Source organism: Tamandua tetradactyla, chromosome 18 (assembly GCF_023851605.1).
Source record: "Tamandua tetradactyla isolate mTamTet1 chromosome 18, mTamTet1.pri, whole genome shotgun sequence".
In the NCBI taxonomy this organism is placed as follows: domain Eukaryota; kingdom Metazoa; phylum Chordata; class Mammalia; order Pilosa; family Myrmecophagidae; genus Tamandua; species Tamandua tetradactyla.
Window position 1 is genome coordinate 61,537,481 of NC_135344.1, and position 24,533 is coordinate 61,562,013.

Below are 24,533 nucleotides of genomic sequence, written 5' to 3' on the forward strand. Positions count from 1 at the left end.
CATTTGCCTGTGACGTAGGCATACATTAATCTAAAGATTAACTTTAGATCACCCAGATTTTTTTCCTGTGAGAATAAACCTTCATTCGTTTTTTTGGACCTGTATCTGAAAAGCCAAGGATTTCTGATCTAATAAACTCACATAGTCAAATGCCCAGCATTGTGTCTGGCTCACAGTGCGCTCACAAACAATATTGGTTCTTTCTTTTCACATATCCCCTAATAGGCAGGACTGGAGACAACCTCTGACGGAGGTGCCCACATTGACAGCACAACAGAGAAAAGGCAACCCTTAAAGAACATAGCATTTTGCAGAAGAATAGAAGTAAGTTCTTTGGCTTGTGTATTATAAACATATGTTTTATTTTTTTAGGACAAAACCCCCAAAAAGGAGTCCATTAGGACGCCCTCAGCCCTCCACGCAGTAATCTTTCCTAATGCCGCGCTGATCTGAAGTAAGAAAACCCCGCGCCCCAGGCAGGTTGTAGAGGAGTCTGTGATGACTCCCAGAGCCTCGGATTTGGATGCCGATCAGACTGTCTTTTTAGCTTGAACTAGGCTGTCGGCTTCCACGGCCCGCGTCTGTCCTTCTACATATCTCAGTCAGTTTGTGGCTAAGACTTTTTCTTTTTCTTTTTTTGATGGGGAGCTAGCAGTACCTCATTGCCAAAGCTTTCTTCTCTGCTTTTGTAACTGCTAGGTTAGAGTCCTGCCATGTTTTTATAGCTGCCTTCCTCAAAAGAAATATTAAAATGTATACGTTCCAGCAAAGCGGAAACTCCTCCACATAAATCAACTTTCACTATAAAAACTATGCTCATACTCACTTCAGTTTGGATGGGAGGTAACATAAAATCAGAGACAAAAGTGACTCAATAATAGTTTAGGGAGTGATGCACGGCAGACAGGCAAATGCGCCCAGGTTCTGTCTCCACTGGGAAACGTGAAAACTGCCTATTATAACAAAACCCTGAAGATTCCATAACAGCTCAATAAAGCAAAAGAACACAAGCACGTTCACTGACAAGAAGAATCACAGTCACTGCAGGAGATGCCCTTATGCAGTTTTTAACAGAAATGTTCAGCTATTTTTGTGTAATTTAACAGGTTTTTTTTTTGTAATTTATCTTCTAGTAATTTCCTTACTGGGAAGCTCACTGGCTGCCCCCTTGACCCCTCTTGCCCCTTCTGGGCCAGGTTTACACTCCCTTTCATGGAAGGAACAAATAATTCTATAGACACAACCTCTTCAGGACAGAGGAATAAATAGTTTTATGGGTTGTACACACTCAAAACAGCAAGCACGCTGGGTGGTGCGCAAAGACATCTCTCCGAGTTTATAAATACCCTGAGATTACCAGTAAAATATCAATGTGCAATTATAAATTTGGGAATAGGGGTTATCCCACAACTTGAAGTCAATTAGCAAGCTTTAAAAAAAGCTAAACTTCTAAAATAAATTAAAATGGATTATTCTAGTCTTCTAAATAAGCAGTAAATGAGCCTGAGGCAAAATTTTAAATCATGTTGAATTATTTTAAATTTTATATGAAAACTGGCTGTTCAGGAGTGGATGAGCATCTTAATCTCACCATCTCAATTTGAGAATGCCAACCGTGGTCAAAGAACCAACCAGCACTTACAATGCATTTAAACCACAGAAAACATTACGGATGTACTATGTATCTTTAAGATTAAAACCCTGTTGCTATCAGAGAAATAAAAATCTTTAAAATATGGTTATTTGGCTACACAATAGCTCCAAATCTCTAAATTTACCCATTGGGAAAGCAAGGATTTATTTCTAATGTTTTGGGATGAAAAAATACCCTGCAAATAGACAGTACCACTGTTCACTTCCAAGATGATATTTAAGTTGTGTTATTCTCCTTGGGCTTGGAAGAAATCTGCAGACATCTCCCACTTACACTTCACAACACCCTTAAGGACCAGACAGTAGGAATTAATTTTCCTTTTTAACAGGAAGAGGAGATCAGAGGCTTTACAAAATCTTCGGCAGCTCACTATAGTCACACAGGCAGATGCTGCCCAAAACTGTTTCCTCCCGGCTGCTGATCCGTGAGCCCCGAGAATGAATTTCAGACCATATTCTGGCTTCCCTATGAATCAAGCAGCTAACTCAATGATAGCTTTCAATCGACAGTATTCATGCTTAATCAATGCGTGATTCTGGTGAAAAGAGCACCAAGTGAATGACCAGCAAAGATAGGTCATATACCTTGTCAGCTACTGACCTGGAATCTTGTTTACTCACAGACTCCAACAGGACATTGAACTCAAAACCTTGCTGTTTGCCTGCTCAAACCTTTCCTAAGATCTGAGGTCAATCCCAGGGGTGTGGACCTTCCTGACAACGTGGGATAGAAATCCTAGAATGAGCTGGGACTCAGCACCAAGGGACTGAGAAAACCTTATCACCCGAAAGGGGGAAGAGAGAAATGAAACAAAATAAAGTATCAGTGCCTGAGAGATTCCAGAGTTATCCTGGAGGTTATTCTTATGCATTAAATAGGTATCACCCTTTCAGTTAAGGTATATTGGAGAGCCTGGAGGGAAGTGAGTGAAAATGTAGAGCTGAGTTCCAGTAGCCATGTTTCTTGAAGATGATTGTGTAATGATATAGCTTTCTCAATGTGACTGTGTGATTGTGAAAACCTTGTGTCTGATGCATCTTTTATCTACCTTATGGACAGATGAATAAAACACATGGATTAAAAATAAATAAATAATAAGGGGGACAAATGTTAAAATAAATTTAGTAGATTGAAATGCTAGTGAACAATGAATGGAAGGGTAAGGGGCATGGTATGTATGAATGTTTTTTTCTGTTTTTTTTTATGTTCCTTTTCTGAATTGATGCAAATGTTCTAAGAAATGATCATGATGATGAATATATAGCTATGTGACGAAAAAAATGTTCTTATTGTATGTTGATTGGTTTTATTAATAAAAATTTTAAAAATTAAAATTTAAAAAATCAATAAAATAATCTCATTGTGTTCAATCTAACAATTCTGAGTACTAGTACTATATAAAGCCTAATATATTTGAATTGCACATTGCCACCACCTATCTTTGGAGTTTTTTTTACAAATTATTATTAAAATTCCAAAGAAAATTAACAGGAAGGCATAAACATGAACAGAGCTAGCAATTTGTGTTTAATTCATATCCATTAGATCTTCATATTGCTAGTAATCCTTTTGGCAGACACCCACGAAATGCACAATAAATTACTTCTGTTCCAGTAAAGGAATTCATTTTCTTCGAAGATTCATTTAGCAATAACAGTTCAGAGCATTTTAAGCTAGATATCTTAAATCTGGTCATGTTTTCCCGTAATATTATTTCATGCTTTGTAACAATTTTGTATATTCTTATACTGGCAAGGAAAAAAACTAAAAATCCTGTTACCTGCAAAGGAAAGTTTGTTCTGAGATGAAGTCGTTTCACCACATGAAAAGTGAATGACTTCTATACTCTTCATTCAGCTACTATTCTGACTTTCCGATTGCAATAATTAGTCACTTATGACATAAACCACAGTTGTGTGATAAATTGGGTGGATATACATTTTGCAAACCATTTAAAAGGCAGTATAATTTGCTAATAAACATCACCACTGGGTATCAATTAGTACAACAATAATAACCATTCTGTATCATCCTCCCCTCATGACGCACTCTCTCCACAAAAGGACATTAAAAAAAAAAAAAAAGAGGAAGAAAGTCTAGAAAAGGCCTTGAGATCAAAATGAAAGTATGTAAACTCCACATACTTCAACGCTCCCTGCCAGGGTGACATGTGACTTTCATGGCGAAGGCCAGTGTGGTCAGACAGGACCGTGAGTGATTAGAAGGGGCTGTGAGAGAAGAAAGAAAGGGAGCCTGGCACACGGGGAACGTGAAGATAAAATGCCAACAAAATATTTATGTTCATGGCTTTTAGCATGTGGCAAGGAGGATATTAATAACTGCAACGGCTGGTCAACTCCCTGGGAAAGGTAACGGCCCTGGACGAGGAGGCCGGAGATGTCGGTTCCAGTCCCCGTTTCAACACTGGTTAGTTCTGTGACCTTATGAAGTCACTAGAGATCCTGGTTTATAAATGAAGCAATAATGTTACCTAACCACAACTCTCTCCTTTGTGGGAGATTAATGATTTTTTAACTCTTTTTTTTTTTTTCCACTTTAAAAAAAATGTCTTTTGGACTACAAACCTTAAAAAAATGTTAAAGTGGATGCTTGCCTACAAAGAAACACTTTTCAAATGACTGCATAAAAGATAATTAAAGGCAATTTGAACATTCTAAAAAGCAAGTACCGGGCGGGCCGCGGTGGCTCAGCAGGCAGAGTTCTACCCTCCCATGCCAGAGACACGGATTCGATTCCCGGTGCCTGCCCATGTGAAAACAAAAGCAAGCATTAAACATTCTAAAAAGTGAAATTCCAACAGACTTAGCGCTCACTGTGTGTGGATTTAAATCACACCATTATAAATTGCAGGTTATATTTAATTTATATTTAATATTTTAAGAGAATCTTGTTATAATCACATCAAATATCAAAAATTAGGAATTCTTATCACCTGTTTTTTTTTTAGCTAATATTACCCAACTAAGATTCTGACCACTATAATAAATTTTAATATAAGCATAATATTGATAATAAATTTGCAAAAATGGCATATATTTGGTCTCGAGCAAATCACTTCTCTGGCACAGTTTTCACACCACTTTCAGTGGGGTGATATATGATACTGACATTACTAAACAAAATTAGTCCCATTTCTTTAAGAAAACCTTATTTCCTCTCTCTAGAGATTACAAAGCAACGAGAAGCTGATCTCACTTATTAATGTGGTTTGCTGTAGTGATAATGTTGACTCTGATTCAACCATTCGGTGCAAATCCAAGCTCTACCTCACAATTTGATACACAAGGCTGGGCTTGTTATCTTCTAAGACTCATTTCCTCAAATAAAAAGTATGGTATTAAAAAAAAGAAAAAAAGAAAAAAAATATGGAATGTAAAACACCTCAACCTCATTTGCAAAAGATAGAGATGAAAAGGTACACAAAGCACCTGGCACATAAACGTACCTGATAGGAGTAAATTTCCTGCCTTTCTGCCTTTCCTAAAACCTTATAAAAGAGAAAGTACAGGAAAGGGAGAAAAAGTCCCAAAAGCAAGAGTACAGAGATAAACTCCAAGCTTAATGTTTGGTTTTCATGTGCTCTGAAGGTTCTTGCAGAATATTCAAGCTATGAGTTAAGCAGTCAATTGCAACAAATTTATCACACTAATGCAAGGTGTTAATAATAGGGTGGTATATGGAAACACTATTTTATGCATGATTTTTCTGTAAACCTGCAACTTCTCTAATTTAAAAAAAAAAAAAACTAAGCAGCAATTTTCCGTCCTAGGTCCAGCAGCCTCTTAAATCAGAGCTCCTCTCTATAGTCAAGATACTCTGAGTAATATGGCAATTAATATTATAAATAAGTATGACATAAGTCCTTCATGAATATGCCTTTCAGTTATTTAACAGAAACTATTATTTTGTGATCAACCATATGGCCACAGTAAATCCAAAGTGACCCAATTACTTGGAAAAAAATGACAGTTGGATATAAACTTGTTAATAAAGAATTCCCCATCAACCAAACAACACACAGAAAGCTATATAACTAAACGTCTCCCTCCTATTTCCACCAAAGGATGCAAATACTAAAACACAAAATAAAATCTATTAAAGAGTTTTTATTTAAAGACAGTAACTTGCAAAATACCTAAGCTTTTTGCAGAAGACCTTATAAAGCACATTCAAAATCACCAATCTCTAAATCACTCCCTGCCGGCAACCGGCACTTAGGGACAGACATTAACTCTTTCAAACCACTTCTAGCACAAGATTTAGCACCACACAGCTCAAGAGAAATATTTCTTCTGATAAAGTTGTTGAAGAAAGTTATTGCCGGGCAGTGACTGCAGTAGGGGAAGGAGGTTTAGCCAGGCACACAGCACCCCAGAAGAATAAACAGAACAGAAATGATGACACCTACTTAATAGCGAGAAATTGAGTTGTAAGGTCCATCAAAGGCACAGAACCGGCGGGTGGTGAATCCGAGTCAAAGCTCAGGCACTCTATCCCTCAGTCTAAGAATATCTGCCTCCCTTTGCGGGAGATGGACATCATGACAGTGAACCACAAAGGTGAGGAAGCACGCTTCCTATCACTCACACACCAGGCCCAGTGGGTTTCCCTCACGGTAAAGGAGCAGCCTGCCCACCCCCGTTCAACCATCGCACCCTGACAAGCCCTGGGAGTGTGGGGCGGAGCAACCTAGTTGAATTCTAGCAAAAAGACAGAAAACATACTTGTCACCAAAGCCAAGGTTAGAGTTCATCATTTAGAAATGAATGTAGTTTGGGTCCTGCTTAAGGCTGACTTAGTAATGATGTGAAATATTTTCATTAAATAGGACTATCCACCTTCCACTCATTTTTCCCAATTCATCCCCTGCCTCTGGCTTCTTACACCTATACTTCAGCCTCATTTACCTTCTGAAATCATTTCCCTTCCTGCTACAGCTACCCATACTCTTCCTTTCTTTCCTGGATGCCTCCATTCCCACTTTATACCCCTACTGACTAACCTAATCAAATCTCCACCTTCTTACAGTGTAACTATGAAAATCTAATGGTTGATGCACCCTTTACCAAGGGTATGGAGAGATGACTTAAAAAAATAAGGACAAACCATAAATAAATAATGGGGGGGGCAGAGAAGGGGTAAAATAAAAATTAGATTGCAATGTAGTTGTTGGCAAGAGAGAGGTGTAAGGGCCACGGTAGCTCAGCAAGCAAGAATGCTCGCCTGCAATGCCAGAAGACCCGGGTTCGATTCCTGGTATCTGCCCATGTATTAAAAAAAAAAAAAAAAAAAGAGGGAGGGGTAAGGTATATGGGATGTACGGGTTTTTTATTTTTCTGGAGTGATGCAAATGTTCTAAAATACTTATGGTAATGAATGCGCAGCTATGTGATGATATTGTGAGCCACTTTGGATGGACCGTAGGTGCATGAAAATACCTCCGTAAAATAAAATATTTTCCGTCTTCCTTGTGAAGTCCTTTCTAAGTCTACAGTTAGAATTCATTGCTCCCTCCTTTGACTCCTACAGAACTTTGTAACTCATATCAAGCACTTCCAAACTTTCCCATTACCACCTTTCTTATAAAGAATCTGAGGTTGGGTGTCGCTTTGTTTTACTCAACTGTCTTCCATAGAGCACATGTTCAAACAAATGTTTCTCAAGAGAAATAAAAACCAGTAAAGCAGGGCCTAGTGAGATATATTTCTTCTCCATTAATTTTAGTATTATGTTTGATGATGACTTCAACATTATGCTTGCAGTTTTAATATAAACTTGAGTAGATTTTTAATTTTTAAAAATAGTTATTTATAGAAACTATCTTGGGGCCAACAAAATATGCTCAGTGACTCCTTATTCTCAGATGGTAAATCTTATTGCTAATTTCATCCCAAAATTATTCCTGCCTGTCCCAAAGGAAATTAAGAGAAATTTGTGGGTTGAGCAATAAAGTTTATAAAGCACCCCCCAGTTTTATAAATTTTTACTTATGAACTCTAGGTGGGATAAGAACATTTATGAAATATTTATTAAACCTTATTTGGGAATTGATGAAATAGAACATGTTGCCATGTTTTCCTCCTAAGTAACAGTAACAAAAACAAAACAAAAACCCATAAAATATACCTCAGTGAATAAGTGAAATTCAATGAAAAGATTTTAATATTCTTATAATCCAGTCATGCCAAAGAAACTCTGTCTTCTATTGAGGTCAATCACACATACATTTTTCAGTAAATATACATGTATAAGAAAATTTTAGCCAGAATGAATATTTTCAGGAAATTTATCTTTAAGATCAAAAGTATCATAAATCAACAATCAACCAAAAATTAAATCAAACGTGTTTCTTAAAACTCCAAAGTTCCAAGATAGGCAATACTGTATGGCTGTATGGCTGATGAAGTTTTCCTAACAGGCAGCCTACAACAAAGAGAAACTTAAGTCAGGAAGTAGCTAGCTCATCCACCTGATGACTCGACTAAAAGGAATGTCTTCTCTCTCCCAGACACAAGTTTTGCTAACACACAAATCCACAACAAGTAAACAAAAGCGTGCAGCCAAGTCAGAGGTGTGCTTTCAGAGCAATGTAAAAATAGTCTGCTCAGCACTAGGGCACTTTTCCTGGAAGAAAGCCGCAGGCTAGGAACCTGCCCAGAGTTCGTCCTTGTTGGGGAGGGCAGCTGACACCTGAGCAGTCTCTCCACAGCACTCGGCTCCTGTGGCCCTGGGCCCCCCACCCAGAGCACCCAGGAAGTGGTCGCACAGCGAACCCACTGCCGTCCTGCCAGTGCGTCCGCAGGCACGGAAGGGCGGGATTGCTAAGAATGCCTCTGGCAATCACCTTCACCTGAACTGAGGTGGTATTTTACAATGAACAAGTTTGATATGATCCTCCTCCCTGTAACTCACTCCCATTAAAGACCAGCAAAGCATTTTGAGACACTGCATTTGCATCTGTAAAGAGGGGAATGGATGACGCCCTGCCCCGCCTTCCATGCCCTGTGCCCAAAATTGCTCTTTCTTTTGTAGCTGGTAGCCCGTATTAAGCTAGGAGAACCCTGCCCTGCTCCTCTCTACCACGTCACAGGTAGTACTGGGATCAATGGGGTGGATCAATGATATTCAAAGGCTGAAATCCCCAGCCTGTTCAATTTAAAACACTGTTTCATAATTTGCATTCTAAACAGCAAACGCTAAAACACAACCTTGCTGTGTGGACCTAACGTTTTCTTCACCTCGGGCACTTCGCAAAATCCTTATGGGCATCAGCTGCCCTCCAGTATCACACGCCGTGACCAAAACGGGAAAATGAAACATCTCTGTTAACACAGCAGCCTTTTACAAATGCTCCTGCCACTGCCAGGGGTCTCCCTGCGGCTGCGGTGACCACATCTGCTGCAACTCAAAGCAACGAGGGGACAAGGGCACTCACTGCCGCCGCTCCTGGGGACCGAGCCTGGCAAACGCCTACTGCAACTCTTCTCAGGGGTGACAGTTTTCCACAACAGCCATGTCAGGTAGAGGGTTATGGGGACACCCGAGAAACCACATAAAATCCAGGGGCCAGCCATCTGCTCGAAGAGCAGAAGCCAGAAGAGGTCAAGGCACTTCAAGGGTGGGGCGAGGAGAGGGGAGCGAGGGAAGGGAGTGGGGGCAAGGCAGGCAGGCGGGCTCCACCTCCGCCCCGGGCAATGCTGTGGGGAAGTGCTTCTGCAGACCTACCTATCTGCGGAACTGGCCCTGTCCAGAGCTCACACCAGCCACCCCCTTCCAAGTCAGGGAGCTACACTCAAAAAAAAAAAACCTTGTGTGAAACTACTTTCTTTCCCCCTAAATCTTGAAAAGCCTCCTTGCTCTGCCTCCCGGCTCTAGTCGGGAGCAGATCTTTTCTCTGCAGGGCGTCGGTCAATGAGCTAGAAAGTGCCCCCGCCTTCAGTCCACTCTGCCCCAAGAGCGTGCCCCTTCCCTCCAGGAAGGCAACGCAGGCACCTTTGACAGGACGTCAGCCAGGACCCCTGGAGCGCTGCCTGGGGAGACATCCTAGGATGTCCAACAAGCAGGGGCTTCACCAGCCGGGAGCTCCCGAGGTCCCTCTTCCAGCCAGGCCAGGCTACAGACCTTTGCACGACCCGCATTTCTCTCAAGGGAGGGCATAGGATGCGGACTTCCAAAGAGACAATGTTGAAATTTTATATCACAAACCCACAACAGCAAAACTGACTCCACCCCAGAGTCCCCAAAATCCACGGTAAGCCAAATATCTCTATTTCTGTATCATTTATCATTCAAATGAGGCTTTGGCGGAGCTGGAGCTGACTACATCACCGTCAAAAGTGACTGGAAGTTGGCAGCTAGGAGACAGGCCAAAAACCTGACAGCTTCTTCAACGCTTTTGAAAACTATAACATTGTTTTGCTTCACTTAGCTAGATAACTGCTTCTGAGGATTTAGGATATAAAGAATATTTTTAAATAATCTTGTCTTTTCATTTCCCCACAAGTAATGTGTTCTATTTATCACTTTTAGATACTTTTAAAAAGTTTCATCTAACTATCAGGCAAAAAAAGAAAATCCATCTTTTATTAAGGCTTGAAAGATTCTTTACTATGTGTCTGTAATGAACAAAACCAACCGAAAGGCTTTTTCCCTTGTGAAACACCTAACAAACTTCTTTCATTAAACAAAAGGTCCAGAAGATTTGGGGTTGGAGGATAGAGACATATCAAATACAGTTTTAAGCAACCGCTTTAAATTGTTTCATGTTTAATTTTTGTTGGTCTAAACCGACAAAAATGTGACTCTTTTTAGGTATTTGGTTCCTAAATTCTAGTTCAGACAGCTCTAAGGCAGCAATTTAAAATTCACCTGGGGTGCTTGATTAAACACAAATTTCCAAACCCCACCCAGAGAGACTGACGCTAAGGTCGGATCCAAGGATCTCATTTTTTAAGTACCCCAAATAATTCCAGAGCAAGAGTAAATAGAGAAATTAACTAAACCAATAGGGATTTAAATGCTGATATTTAGTCCTAAACTGGTCTCAGCCGAATCCTAGGGCTAGGGCGAGGCTGGGTGATCTTTTAAGAGCATTCCAGGTAAATCTGCAAAATACTAGGGTAGAAAATTCTCTTTATTTGAGTAAAACCGAGCTTTACAGAAATTTGCTGTCATCTGCTCCACGACTGGCATCCTGTCACAATGGTACAAAGGAAGGACTCGCAGGTTTGTGGCCGAAATAAGCCCAGGGACAATGAACGTGCTTTAGGAGAAGGTAAGGCCTCCCAACATAAAACAGCTGGGTGAAAGATCAGGGAATAAATGCAGCAGCACAGAGCACATTATGGTGGGCTATGCTCTGGAAAGATAACAGAAAGAAAAAGAGAGCTGGAGTTGATAAACAAAAGCAACTTTAATGCCATGGATGCTAGAAATATAAATAAAGCCAGGGACCTGGTAATTTTTCTCATCTACATTAGATACACATGTAACATCTCAGATAAAAACCTGGAAATAAAACAATTTAGTTTTCAACCCAAAACTTCTTGGTTTTACTTGGGTTAATTTCACCATAAAAAAAAAATTATATCATCTTAATTTAAGAGGTTTTTAGAGTACTTAAGTTTGTCGTTTTGTTTACATTCAAATGTAATTTCCTCTAAAAACTATTCTTAGGTATCAGCTAACTAAACTGAACTGTTGGTTTAGATTATTGTACTACCAGATAAGATAAAATTTGAGATAATATACTGGAGAGCAACCCACTAATTCAGAGTGGATACTATTTTAACACTTACCCCTGAGGCTGTTGGTTGCGTTGTAGGGGAAGCATTTTTGCTGCAATCATCTGAGTTCGAGGAGGTGGAAGTTGGAGTCATAGGAACTGAATTATTGCTATTACCTATAACAGTTAAAATTAACCTTATAAATACACAGTCACTACTATTAGGATTGGTAAATACTTTGAAATCAAATAGCATTTTGTTATATCTACCAGAGCAAGCCTTTGATTTATTTATGTTCTTTGGTTTTCGTTTCCTGGTTTGAATTCCCTCTTTTTTCATTGCAAGTGGTCGAGGCACCTAAAATAAATTTCACATAAGCCAAGAGTTTAATGCTATATAGAAGAAAAACCAGGCTTTAGCTAAAAGCCTAACATTCATACTGAAGGCAGTCATTTTAAAAGAATTTGGCATGAATTTCAATCCATTTTCTTTTACACACAATGGATTTCAAGTGCACGAAGCCTACACTTGACCTCATCAACTCCACAGATGCCTTCAGGGAAACCGGGATGATTTGCCAGGGAGAACTTATTCTTCAACTTAATGTCTATTGGTTTAAATAATTTCAATTGTAGAGTAAACCAATGAATAAATATTTTTTCAAAAGACTATTTATTTTCTTTCTATAGATATAACGTTACTTTTCTTTTTTAAGATTGATATGTTTATATTTTGTGCAATGTTTTAAAATGAAGTGTAAAACCTTCCTAACTACAGCTATCAAATTATTGCTCTTTTGTACAAATGTATTTGAATGCATTAAAAATTTTTTAAGTTTAAATATAAACTAGTTAATGCACATTTCTAGTTGGTTTCTCATCTTATTTTTTTCCTTTTTGAGTATGCACAGTAAAAAGAAAAAGGGGGAGGTTGCTTCTATTTATTGATTCTAAAATGCACATTTTTCACATTTTAATATTTCTAAATTTAGGATGCCTTATAATGGATGTGTGCAGTAATTTGGCAGTATTCTTATATCTTATTGGTAGATAAGATAATAGATTAATGGCCTCTTTGGTTCAATGAAATGCATATACAGATTCAAAGTTTTCATTTTCATACCCTTTCACTTGCTGAGGCTATTTAAAAACTAAAACAGTGTTCAAACAAAATACTAAATGTATTGTATACACGAACAGATTACACGGCGTACCCCATGGAGTTTCATGTAGAGTCCACAAGCATTGCACACCGGTTCACCCTCAGCATTTCTGCGCCACAAGGTGGTGGTTGTGGTGTGACAATTGGCACAGGACAGTCCAAGCCGCCGCGATGATGGCTAGGAGACACCACAAGAGAAAATATATAAATGATTTTTTTGTATATGCTACATACCTCCATGTATGACATCCTTGTCATCAAGCATGCACTTGGTTTATTATAAATGAAAAAAAAAAAAAAACTGAATGAAGTTTACGTTCCTGGACCAAGAAACTTGGTTTACACAGTCCACACATTTGATTTGCTCCAGTATATTACCAGCGATTACAGAAGAGATAACTAAGAAGCAATCACACAATATCGGCCAACAACTCTACTCAGTATTTCCAGCAGCCTAACATGCAAAGTTTCACTGATGGTTTCTTCTCTAAGAGTTTAGAAGAGTTTCCCAGTTACTGTTATTACTTTGTAAGGGAAATTAGAAGGTTTATTTACTAAAAGTTGCCCAAATAGCGTTATATACCAAAACACACCAAAAGTGACAATACAACTGGACATCAAGGAGAGCCTGTGTGAATGGACGGCACTGGGCCAGGCTTGTTGTCAAGGTCTGATGTGAAACTGCCCACCCACCGCCCATTGTGCTAAGAGGCTATATCAGAATCCCCACTTTTCTACCTAAAAACTTGAGATAATCTGGTCCGTGTCTCAGGTATGTATGGAGAAATAAACCAGAAACTTCAGAAGAACCTCTGTATATATTCATGGAAACAGATCTCGGAAAATGCATTTAAAATTTTGTAAAGAAAGAAATACATTTTAATGATTCCACAATTGTCACCATGAGGACTGCCTTAATTGTTCTTATAATATAAGCAAATTTTACATCATTGCTTTAACGCTGGCGTTGCAGCCGGATGTATTTATCTACCCATTAGTATTACACTCAATTTTTGTTCACAGAAAGGGTTAAAAGGTATTTCCAGGAATGGTCAATTTTACATGCCACTATTCCCATTTCCATGTTCCCTTTACACCAGTAACTTCCTTAAGGGGAATCTATTTCCTCTAGATTATTACACGTCATTAAATTATATAGTGAGAAAATTTTAACTGATATTATCTTCTCCCCAGAATAGAAAATAAAAGATTTGTCTTTAAATGACGTAGATGGGCAATTATAAAAATTGTGCCAAGACTTCTGTTAAAAAAGCCATGAATAAAATTCAGGAACCAAAAGAAGCACAAAGGTACAAAAAGTTGGAAAGTTGGCAACGCCTTTTAATTTAAGAAAAGTAGTAGTATATAATGTACAACAAAAATATTAAACTAAGCATGTATAAATATTCACAGATTGGAGGATAGAGATTTCCAAACCTTTACTGGTAAACTTAAGGGATAAAACTGAATTTTGCATTTACTATTCACATCCTGCTGTATTACTTCAGCATTACTCTTTCCAGACAAGTTATGAAAACAAAAAGACACTGGCAAACCTTTTAGCAGTGCAAAAATTTCTAAGAAGTGCTAAGAAATAATCAATTTTACTTTCAGTTGAATTAAATATGTTTGGTTGGCAGAACTATTTAGAGATTGCTTTGCTAAGATGATGAAAATGAACAAAACTTTATTCTTGTTTTCCCCTTTCTCTCTTTGGTTAAAAGAGAATAATTTCCTAGGGGGACACTCCTTTCAACTTCATAAATATGTGAAATCAGTAAACTAGGATAGGAAGTTTATAAACAGGGCATTTATGACAGTTTCCAGTGGAATTTGGAGCCAATGTGAAGTAAACCTGTTATCAGAATTTGCCATTCCAACAAAGAACTTTGTGACTGTGGACTGCAGACCATAAGCAGAGCTAGTCCTCATAAACATGTGAAATAAAGGTGGATGGGTTATAAAAGTTCCTTGTAACAAGTGATCTCGGTTATATTCATCACTAATAAGGAATTCAAGTTAAACCATAAATCTCTTCTTCTGCAATGTATTACAAGTTCAAATTCACAGTGATTGGTTCTGTCCTGCTGGCTAAACAAACTTGAGTTCAATAATCTGTTTCTGAAAACTAAGCTAAACTCATCAAAACCATAAATAAGAAGCCCACAAGGAGAACCGATAATAACACACCCTTCAATTGGTATCATTTATAACCCATTTGCAAGGCATACTGGCTGACCTTGCTGTCTGCCGAGACACCTGCCACACAGAAGGAAAACTCATTGATTCAGGGATGTTCAAAACTGTTTCCTTTCTGGTAACAGTTATTTTTACTGGTAAGTGCACAAAAACAAATGGCACTACCTAAATATGGATGTTACCAGAATACATTTCTAAAGCAAGTAGAAACTAAATAGCTGTGATCCTACTAGGTTGTCCCCCAAATCTTGAGATGTTACATTTCAGAGATCAGTTGGTACTCAGCTCAATGTGCCTTTCCAAATAAGAATATATTGCACTGTTCATACATTGGCTAATATATGAAAACAAGGAACTTCCTTGTAATATTTGTCCAGGGTCCACTTTTTCTTCTTTTAAATATGATACATGTATGAAAAATGAAAGCCATGGGGAGTCTCCACACTGAAGTGTGTGTCCCTTTGAAGAAAATCCTAAATTGTGGGAGGTTGTAATAAGTTTAGCCGCACACACCACGCTCATTAAATTAACCTCGGCCACTTGATTTTAAATGCATTAAAAACAAAACAATCATAAAACTAATTGCTTCTCTTTAAGGTGTCAGACTTACATTGTGATGCAATTTCACTCTAATCTATTTAACACAAACAACATGTGTAGCATTTGCTGCTGCTAATTAGAGTATAACGATTAAATAAATTACTTGGATAGTTAAGACGTCTGGCATCTGACTGTAAAATATTTTACTTTAAAAGGTATGAGTATGAGTACTTGGCCAAACAAGCACTACCCTTACAGTGAGTGAGGTTCATGAAAGCTTTAATCATTTTCTCCAATCCCTTCAGCAATAAAAATCCTTTTTCCTGCTAATAAACACACATAACAATGATGGAAAGAGACTAATCCATGAAGAAAAATTAGAATTCCCACAGCTTAAAACATGGTAAAAATACGCTCAAATTGGTGAAAATCTTCACCTTGAAAAGAATATACAGAAGTACACTTTTTCTCAAGTTTTATGTAGTTCTCTGATTTAAAAATAACGAAGTCGGAGTAAATAAATTTTCAGACTCAAGGGCAAACCAAAAGATCTTTGGAATTGGGGGCTAAAAGCGTGTCTCCCAGCCTAAAAAGACCCAGAATGAGGCTATGGGCGTGGAAGGTTGGGGTCTGTTGTCTTATGAACATGTTTTACACACACACACACATTTTATTCCCAAGAATAAAAATTTAAGCCAAAGAGTAAAAGTTTCCTTCCTTCAGTGACCTCGGCTGGGATTCAGTTTTGCGCCTCAGAGCATTACCACCGTTACCAATTTCTCGTGTTACCTTCCAGGAATATTTCAGTGCATTTGCAAATAAATACAGCTAGAGATATGTAAATATAGGTTTTCGTACTTTAAGAAAATGGTGGTACCCTAAACCTACTTCCTCTTTTTCATTTCAGGGCTTTATTCCGTATCTATAAATACAGAAAAAGGCTACCTCGCTTCCCAGAAGTTTGACTTGGGGTTCACCTACGCTCCGGCGGCGGCGGGTGGGCGCTGGAAATTGCCGGGGACTCGCAAGTTGGTCTTTCCTCGCTCCGACTATACCCGAGAGCGAGATCCCCGCGGCCGCACCACACCTGCCCGCACCGCCCGGCCCGAAGGGAGGGCAGCGCGCCCCACACTCACCACGCGTTTCTGCGGCTTGATGAGGGGCCGGCTGAGGCCGTTCATCTTGCTGTAGAGGCCGCAAGCGTTGCACAGGTAGTGGCCGGTGCCGTCCCGCCGCCACAGCGGCGTCTGGATGGAGCCGCAGTTCACGCACTCGCGGCTCTCGGGCAGGTCCTCCAGCAGATCTGCGGGAGCGCGGGAAAGAGACGCCGGGGTCAGAGCGGACCACGCCCGCCGCTTCCAACACTCTTGTGCACGCGCAGCGCACCCGCACGCCTGAGCCCGAATGTGAGTCTCACCCACGCGCTGCTCCCGCTTCCCCACCCGCGCCCTTTCGGACAACAATTTCTCCTTGGCCGCCAAGCCGCGAGCGAGTGTTTGATTTCGTAGCTACTGATCTGCAGACCATTTGTCGGGTCTTCTGCATACCCTGGGCGCGCCCAGGAGGCACCCCAGGAGGGTCGGAGACAGTGCTGGAATCAATGCCCGAAATCCTCTGCATTCTGTCTCCAAAGCTCTGAGCATGAGATAAGGAGCAGGGAGATCGGTGGGCGCCCCCTGACCCCTTACCCCGCTGTTCCCAAGCTTTTCAGAACTAAAATCCATCATAATTATAATATACTTGCCAAACCCGAACAAGCCACGCAATATTAACACTGATAACCGATCCCCGCGCCAAACCACAAATAGCCAGGGATACAGAAGGGACGCGTTATTTGCTTTTTAAAGTATTTTCTGCATCTGCCACCCTTCCTTATGCACTATTTCCCAATAATGATAAGAAATCAAGTGAAATTAGAACTACTGTTCTTGCATACTTCTATCAATTAGAAAATTGCTCAGGTCTTCTCAAGGGGCAAAAAATAAAACAACCATTATTATGCAGAGAGGTAAATGTTAAGTTTATTTTCATGCCACACTAAAATATTCTGATTTCAAAGTGGGTTTAACGGCTTCTATGTGCAAAATTCCTACAAACAGCTCATACTTTATTATCTTTATCTTCAACAAAGATCTTTCCGGAGCTAAATGGAACTGTTTTCCCTTTTCCTACCCAAACATTTCAGCGATGCAACCTATTTAAAGTGTGCTTATTTTATGCCATTTTATTATTCGATTGCTTCTGAGGATTCACAACTAACCTAAACATGCTGATAAAAAAGAATCTTAATAGTAAATGATTGTAACATTTTATTATTTCCCCTCAAGAAGCTTAAATATGATGAAATAAATATTAACAAAAATGAAATAGAAATGTAGAAAGCATTTTAAAAAGATCTCCCACTGTTTAGGATACTTTGTATTGTAGAGGGTTTAACTGCTCCAAATTGGCATTCTTGAGGGGGCATTTCTGATCATTTTGTAAAGTAAATAAACACTTCACTTTAGAGAAGTTTTATTTGAAGATTGTGTGCTAAGGAGCCTCTCTATTCCCTCCCATTCCCCTGTAGTTTACAACTTGAATCCACCATCAACTGTGGGTCTAAAGATATTTAAATGCGAGTTTAACACAAAACACTCTTTCATTCCATTAGTACTATTTACCCTACAAAACAAGTCTCCTTATAAGTTTAAGAGAAACCAGCATCCTACACAACTCGAGTTCAAAGTTGTCATGGGGATACTGCAACTTACAACACATCACAAAGATTTATTCTTCTCCTCCCTAAAAGCCACTATTGACTACAGTAATCAGTAAAATGCCCAGGACTTCAAGGACATTGAAGTTAAACAAGGTATTTGTCATTGTTGTTGACTTTAAAATGTTACCTATCAGAGCCCCTCTCCATAGAGCGTGGGGCATTCCCTGGAAAACACAGCCCTATGCCTGGCCTCCCTCCCCTCTGGTAGAAACAATAAAGACTCCCATGAGAAAACAATCTGAACTTCCTAGGTAGAACTATTTAGTTATCTGAAACCCCAGAGACAAAATTTTATTTCAAGTCCACTTTGCATAACTAAATAACTAAATAAAAGCAACCATTCCCATTCCCTCCCTACCTCTACTCTATAGCCCCACTGAGCAGCTACAGTCCTATAATTATAGACTAAAATGGGAGGGGGGCTGTTTTTTAAATAAACTTCTTTACTGGAAGCTTGTTCACCAAGTTTTCCTTATTCAATATTATTTCTCTCCTGACATGGTTTCTTTGGGTACCTCTAGAGAGTGATAAACTCAGGAGAAAATGGCACAGACAGCAAGTGTTGTCCTAAGACCCAGTGCAGTGAGAAGAGTTGAACAGAATCTTTGGAGGGTGCTGGGTCTGCTGACTGAAGGGGACCTCAGGACTCCTGCTGCCAGCAAGGTCAGGGAGAGGAATATGAGGCAAGTTGTCCAGAGATCCCCACACTGGGCAGGTTGAGAAAAGCACTCAGGCTTTAGCCCTGTTTTTTGTTTGTTTGTTTTGTTTTGTTTTGTTTGTTTGTTTGTTTTTGCTCAAATCAATTAAAGAGTTTGCCTCCAACACAACTGCTATTTAAAAAAAAAATGCAAAGAAGCTAAGGGGAGATGGTTGGGGACCAAGGTTTCTCCAGCATTTGTGACACAGCATGTGTCAGGACAATTCACCCACCCCAACCCCCACCCCAAAGACAGGCTTAGTCCCTGTAGGTCCCTGTAGCTTCCTGCTTTCTTAACAGACCTTTTAAGCAAAAGCTGGGTGTTCACAACTCTCTTCCCAGCTTTTCCTTTTTTTTTTTTTTTAACACACTTTTGGTCTACGAGGATTTTTCTAACTTTGCAGTATCCTGCCCAGAAGATGAGAAAATTAGTGAAATGGGCCATTTAAAACGAAATGAAATTTAAGTTTCTGCAACTGCACCATACTGCCTCTATCTAAATGGACTCTTCTTATACAACCAGTTACTTTAAACATCTGAAGACTTTGAGTATGTATTTTAGACTGTCTCTACTTCTGAGTCAAGCGAAATGTTGAAGGCTAGGTGAAAAGAATATGGAGATCAAGCTAAGGTGTGTCAAAAACAGGCAAAGCTGTGGAGGAGATTGCTCAAACCCAGCTGCCCCCCACCCCACCCCCACCCCAACTCACACACCCTTACAGATTCTCTGCCAGATCTCTGACTGAAAAAAGCCTCACACCCCACCACCACCCCCTTCCCATTCTTTGAAGATTCCTCATCTTCCTTGTCTCAGCTCCTGGGAGCCAGACTTGGGTCCCTATGCAGCAAGAAGGGTGAGAGCCCTCTGCTCTCTCAAGTCTCAACCCTACCGGGCAAATTGCAACAGGGTCCCCCACCCCCACCCCACATGCAGATGGTAAAGATGGTCTCAGGGCCAGCTTTGCAAGGAAAGGAAGACAAGGGAATTTTGAGACCAAAGTCTTACAGCCCCCGGAGGAACAGAAGCTAGAGGCTGTTCAAATTAGTTCCTTTACTTTCAAGTCACTAGGCATTCCCAGAATCTTTTGAACACCAGGTTGGTAAAGCTACACACGATCCTAACTAATCCCCCTATGAAGGACTTGCTGTCCCTAGAGCTCTGAGGCTCCCATGTGAAGCCCAGACCTGGGTACAAGGACCTGAGTAGCACAATTCAGACTGAGATGCCTCCCTCTATCTGGCCACCACTCTGGGGCCTCCGCACAGCTCCCCTCAAACAAATAAGAAAAGGTTTGGTCTTTCCTCATGAGTCAATAGGCCTATCAAACAGGTGATAATATTAAGTAAAAGAGACATGTGAAAGTATCAAGAAGGACTGGGAATGCTGCAAGGCTGGACAACACAAGCTCAGACTCCCCTGCTTGAGCAGAACAAAACACTTTTCAAAACGAGGTATTTTGAAAACTGTGTTTTCCCAGGTTACTCCAAAGGCCCCCAGACACAGAACAAGAGTGTAAGTAGAACTGGAATATCAAAATTGGTGGGCTGAACTCTGTGGAGGAAGAAAAGGTGTCCCCAGCCCTTGGATCCTGCTCCAGCCTGGACTCTACCTGAAGGACAGACAAACGCAGGCAGTCCCAGCACCCTGGCCCAGCCTGTCACCAAATCTTAAGGGCCTACCCACCAGCTTTCCCTGAGGATAATCACGAGGCTGGTCAGTCCAGGTGTCTTCTCATCTTTTCTTTGCCTCTTTCTAACCCAGTTAGAGACGAGAAAGAAATGCCCACTGGGTCCCTCCTTGCTTTTCTGCTGTGGGGCTTTTTGAAACGCGCAAACAACTCCTCACCCTTGGAGAGTTAATCTGGGCGTGACTGCTATGCACGTGTGTTTGGGGGAGAGGGTGAATCCAGGTACCTAAAGCTCTCCCAGACTACCTCTCATGGGGTATCACTCTTCCATTCACACCCAAACTAGGGCCATTTACCGATCGTCACATCTTCCAAGCTTCTCCAAGCCACTGCGGTATATTCACATTTAGTCACTTCCATGAAAGGGAACTGAGACCCGTCCCCAAAACAGAAGCACCGCTTCAGCAGCCAGTCGCCCCGCCACAGGCCTGAAAATCCTTCCCGCCGCAGGGCCGACTTCAGCGCGCCCAGAAAGTAAAGCCCCATGCGCACGCTTGAGCCCCAGCGCCGCGAGCTCGCCACCCCCCCTCTGCCGGCGACCCTTACCTGTGCTGGGGCCCCGCGGCACCGGGAGCGGTGCTCCCGCACGACTCTGCAGGCTGTGCAGCACCGGGGTCTCGAAGGGTCCAGCGGTCCAGGCGGGCGTCAGTGGCGCACCCACGTAAGGCGAGTAGGCGCTCGGGTGGTGGTGGTGGTGATGGTGGTACGTCCCGTTCAGGGGCCGCGCCGCTGACAGTGAGCTGTACTGGTGCTCACGGCCGCCCATGGCCGCCAGGCTCCCGCCGCCGCTACTCACGCCGCCCGCACTCCCGCTGCCCGCGGCTGCGTAGGCCCCCGGCTCCCGCGCAGCACCGTTGGGCATGGGCGGGCTAGGTGAGTACGGGAAGCGCGCCGACACGTGCGCCGCGGCCGAGCCAGCAGTGCCAGGTCCAGCAGCCCCACTGCCCGCGGCACCGCCTCCGCTGCCGTACGGGGGGCTGTCGGCTGAGGCCTGTGGCCAGCCAGGATGCGCGCCCGTGTGGTTGGCCGGCCCGCTACCCGCCCCCTGCAGGTACGGCAGGCCGGGCAGCATGGACCCCACGCGGGTGGTGGGCACGTAGACCGGGGAGCTGGCCGCAGCGGCAGCCGCGGCAGCCGCGGCCGCTGAGTGCACGAAGCCGCCGGGCGCGCCGTCGTAAGCGGCCGGCCCCTGGCTGGAGAGGGCGGCGAGGGTCTGGTACATCTCCTCGGGTTGCTCAGGTGCGAAGGGGCTCAGCTTGGCGCCGCGGCTGGACCACAGCAGCTTGCTGGCGGTTGCGGCCTGGTCGAGGTCAGTGAAGAGCAGTAGGTCCTCCCAGCTCGACAGGGCGCTCCCGGGACCGGCGACCCCGGGCGCCGAAGGTCCGTGCGGAGGCCCGAAGGGATGCGAAGCGTAGGGGCTGAGCAGCAGCGAGCGGGCCGCGGGTCCCGCCGCCGCCTCCGTGTCGAGCTGCGGCGTCCTGCAGTTGCTGGCGCCGCCGGAGGCGCGCTCCCCGCCTCGGGAGCAGCAGGAGGAGGACGAAGAGGAGATGGGAGAAGGCGGCGTAGACGGCTCCCGCGCTGGAAAGGCTCCGGAGTCGCTGGCGTCCGCAGCCGCGGCCCCGTAGCGCTTCGGCAGGCACCAGCCGCCGTCAGTCAAGGCCATCCACGATCTTGCACCTCTCCAAGCTGACTTCTAGCTCCTGAGACAGGGGTGGGGGTGGGGGTGGGGAGGGAGATGAGGCAGGAGAACGAATAGGATTCGAAATTAAAGAAGTTACCAAAAGTGCAGGCTGTAAAACACCTCAATTTGGTTTTCTAGCTAAGGAAACTCCTCAAAGATCCCTTCTCTGCCTAAGGCTCTAGGGGTGGGGGGAGGGAGTGAGGGCGGAAAGGAGGCTGCGCAGCCCCCACAGGATCCTCGCAGAATAGGGATACCCAGCCTCCCTCTTGCGCACCTCGCGGCGGGTGCCCCTCGCCCTCCCTTCCCGCCGCCTCCGCAGCATCCTTCCTCCACGGGCGCTCCCGAGCCCCGGGGTGAAAGCGAGGCTCGCCAAGGTTTTCCTTCCGCTCCAAAGTGACCAAGGCTCAGTGTGACTCCCTCCTAGCCGCTGACACATAAAAGTGGCTGCGTGCCTGTCGGCGCCGCCTCATCCCGCCTCCCTATGGGTCCCCCTCGCCATGGGTGGGCTCCCGATGTAAAAAATCATTAGCGCAAGAAAGGCAACCTGTCCCTGAAAACGAAACCGCCGCGTCCTGCCTATTGGCTCTCTCGGAGCTTCCCGGACTGCGCTGACGAGAGACCCAGAGAGCAATGCAGTGCAGCTCGGGAAGGTGGGGCGCCGGGGCGGAGACGCCCAGTGCGGGAAGCCCGCGGTGCGGGAATCTCAAGCCCAGTCCGCGTCTCCCCGGCGCGGCGCACCTTAAGGCCGGCGCCCGTCTGCAGCCCAGCACGCCGGGTGGCCATCCCCCGCCGCGAAGCGACCGGAGTGTTCCGGAATCAGACGTAGCGAGGTGGAGCGGAGCGCGGCGAAAAGGAGGGGCGAATGCCAGGGGGGACGTGAGACCGCCCCTGAGCCAAAGCCACCCCAAAGGGGAGAGCAGGAAGAATGACAAGGAGATTCGGAGGGTGTGGGGGGAGGAAAGCGAATGCAGCCGGGCTGGCCTCCTCGGGGCTGCCTTCCCAAATCTCTTCGGCTCACTGGAGATAACCACGCTAAAATTAATGCCACAAGCAGACCCGGGCTAGATAGCCAGAAATAAGTTTCCCTGCCCGCCGGACTACCGGCTCCCGCCCCTTTGCGCCGAGATAACTCGGAGATAAGGCTGAGCGCAGATAAGCGCTTGGGGGAGAGGAAAAAGACACCAGAAGTTGGTTCGCGGTGTCCCGGGATCGCGAGCGCCGCTCCAGACGGCGGGAGGGGGGCGGGGAAAAACCCTCGGAGCCGGCCGCGGACGGGTGAGGATTGGAGAGCCGAGGCCGAGGGCCCAGCAAAGGGTGGCGGTGGAGGGGAGGGAAGAGGGTAACGCGAGGAGGAGAAGGAGCCGAACCTCAGGCGGGCGCAGCGCATGGAGAAGAGCCGCGGCGGAGGGTGTTCCCGGGCGCGGAGAGAGGCCGAGGGCGCCTGCTGGCGAGAGCGAGTCCCGGGGCTGCGCCGTGCGGCCGGTGAATAAAAAGGAGAGAGGAGGCGCCTCTTACTGCTCTGCCGGAAAACTGCAGCCTGCGCTCCTGATTGGACTCACCGAGCCCTAAACAAACAGCGCTCGCCGAAGGGTGCCAGGCTGTGGGTCGGAACTGCGCTCTGCGAGCAGCTGGGCGCTGGAGGTGAAGAGGAGGAGGAGGAGGAGGAGGGAGCGAGGGGAGGAGAGAAAAGGGGTGGGGAGGAGGCGGCGAGGGGGAGGGGAGCGCGCCGCCCGGGGCAGACAATGAGCGCCGCACAGCCTGCGGGCGTAGGCTGAGCCGCGGTGGGGACTCCGGAGTGGGGGCGAGGCCGTCAAGGGGGAGCGGAGCCCCGGGACGCCGGGGGAGGGGCAGAGGCGGCAGAAGTAGTCAACTCACACCATCCTGCCTCGGAGTAGCACCCCCACCCCACCCCCTCAGCAACACACGGGAAAAGAGAGAGAGAGAGGAAAAAAATAGCCGCGGCACGGGAGGAGTTGGCTGCACACAGCACCGCGCTGCCGCCGCAGCGGGAGAAGCGCGCGAGCTCGCGGGTTACCGCGTCCCCAGAGTGTCAGGGGAAGGTTCTTTGCCCCGCTGGCCTTCCCCTCTCCTTCTTCCACATTAAATTAACTTTTGGCTCCGCAGTTATTTGTGACCGGTCTTAAACTTTCCCTGACCCTTTGGGGGGACCTTGGGACTCAGTCCGAGTTGGCCGTCAGAGTCGCGGCTCTGGGAAAGGAGAAATTCGGGTGTCCAGCTACTCCCTGGCTCCCCCCTATTCTAAAGAAACATAGTAAATTCCTGGGTTTCGTGAAGTTCACGTTTGCCACTCCTCAACTAACCTTTGGGGACTTTGAATTCGGGGTCGTGGCGTACGTAAAGGTTAGTGGATGGGTGCTCAGGGTGGTAAAATGACTCCACGCCAGT

The 24,533-nt window shown here is 44.2% G+C and overlaps 1 protein-coding gene across 2 annotated transcripts in view; it reads right to left on the reverse strand.

Annotated features, from left to right (window-relative positions):
• Window positions 1–23,762, reverse strand: part of GATA6 (GATA binding protein 6) — a 35,819-nt gene extending 12,057 nt beyond the window's left edge. The window contains exons 1-6 of one of the 2 annotated variants that reach the window (XM_077135810.1): window positions 23,495–23,762; window positions 20,993–22,146; window positions 16,437–16,603; window positions 12,614–12,739; window positions 11,670–11,757; window positions 11,473–11,576 (exon numbers count right to left, since the gene is read on the reverse strand). In XM_077135810.1, coding sequence (XP_076991925.1) covers window positions 11,473–11,576; window positions 11,670–11,757; window positions 12,614–12,739; window positions 16,437–16,603; window positions 20,993–22,109 — 1,602 coding nt within the window. In that variant the 5' untranslated portion in view covers window positions 22,110–22,146; window positions 23,495–23,762. The other variant, XM_077135811.1, reaches the window with a different exon arrangement.
• Window positions 23,763–24,533: the final 771 nt, after the last annotated feature.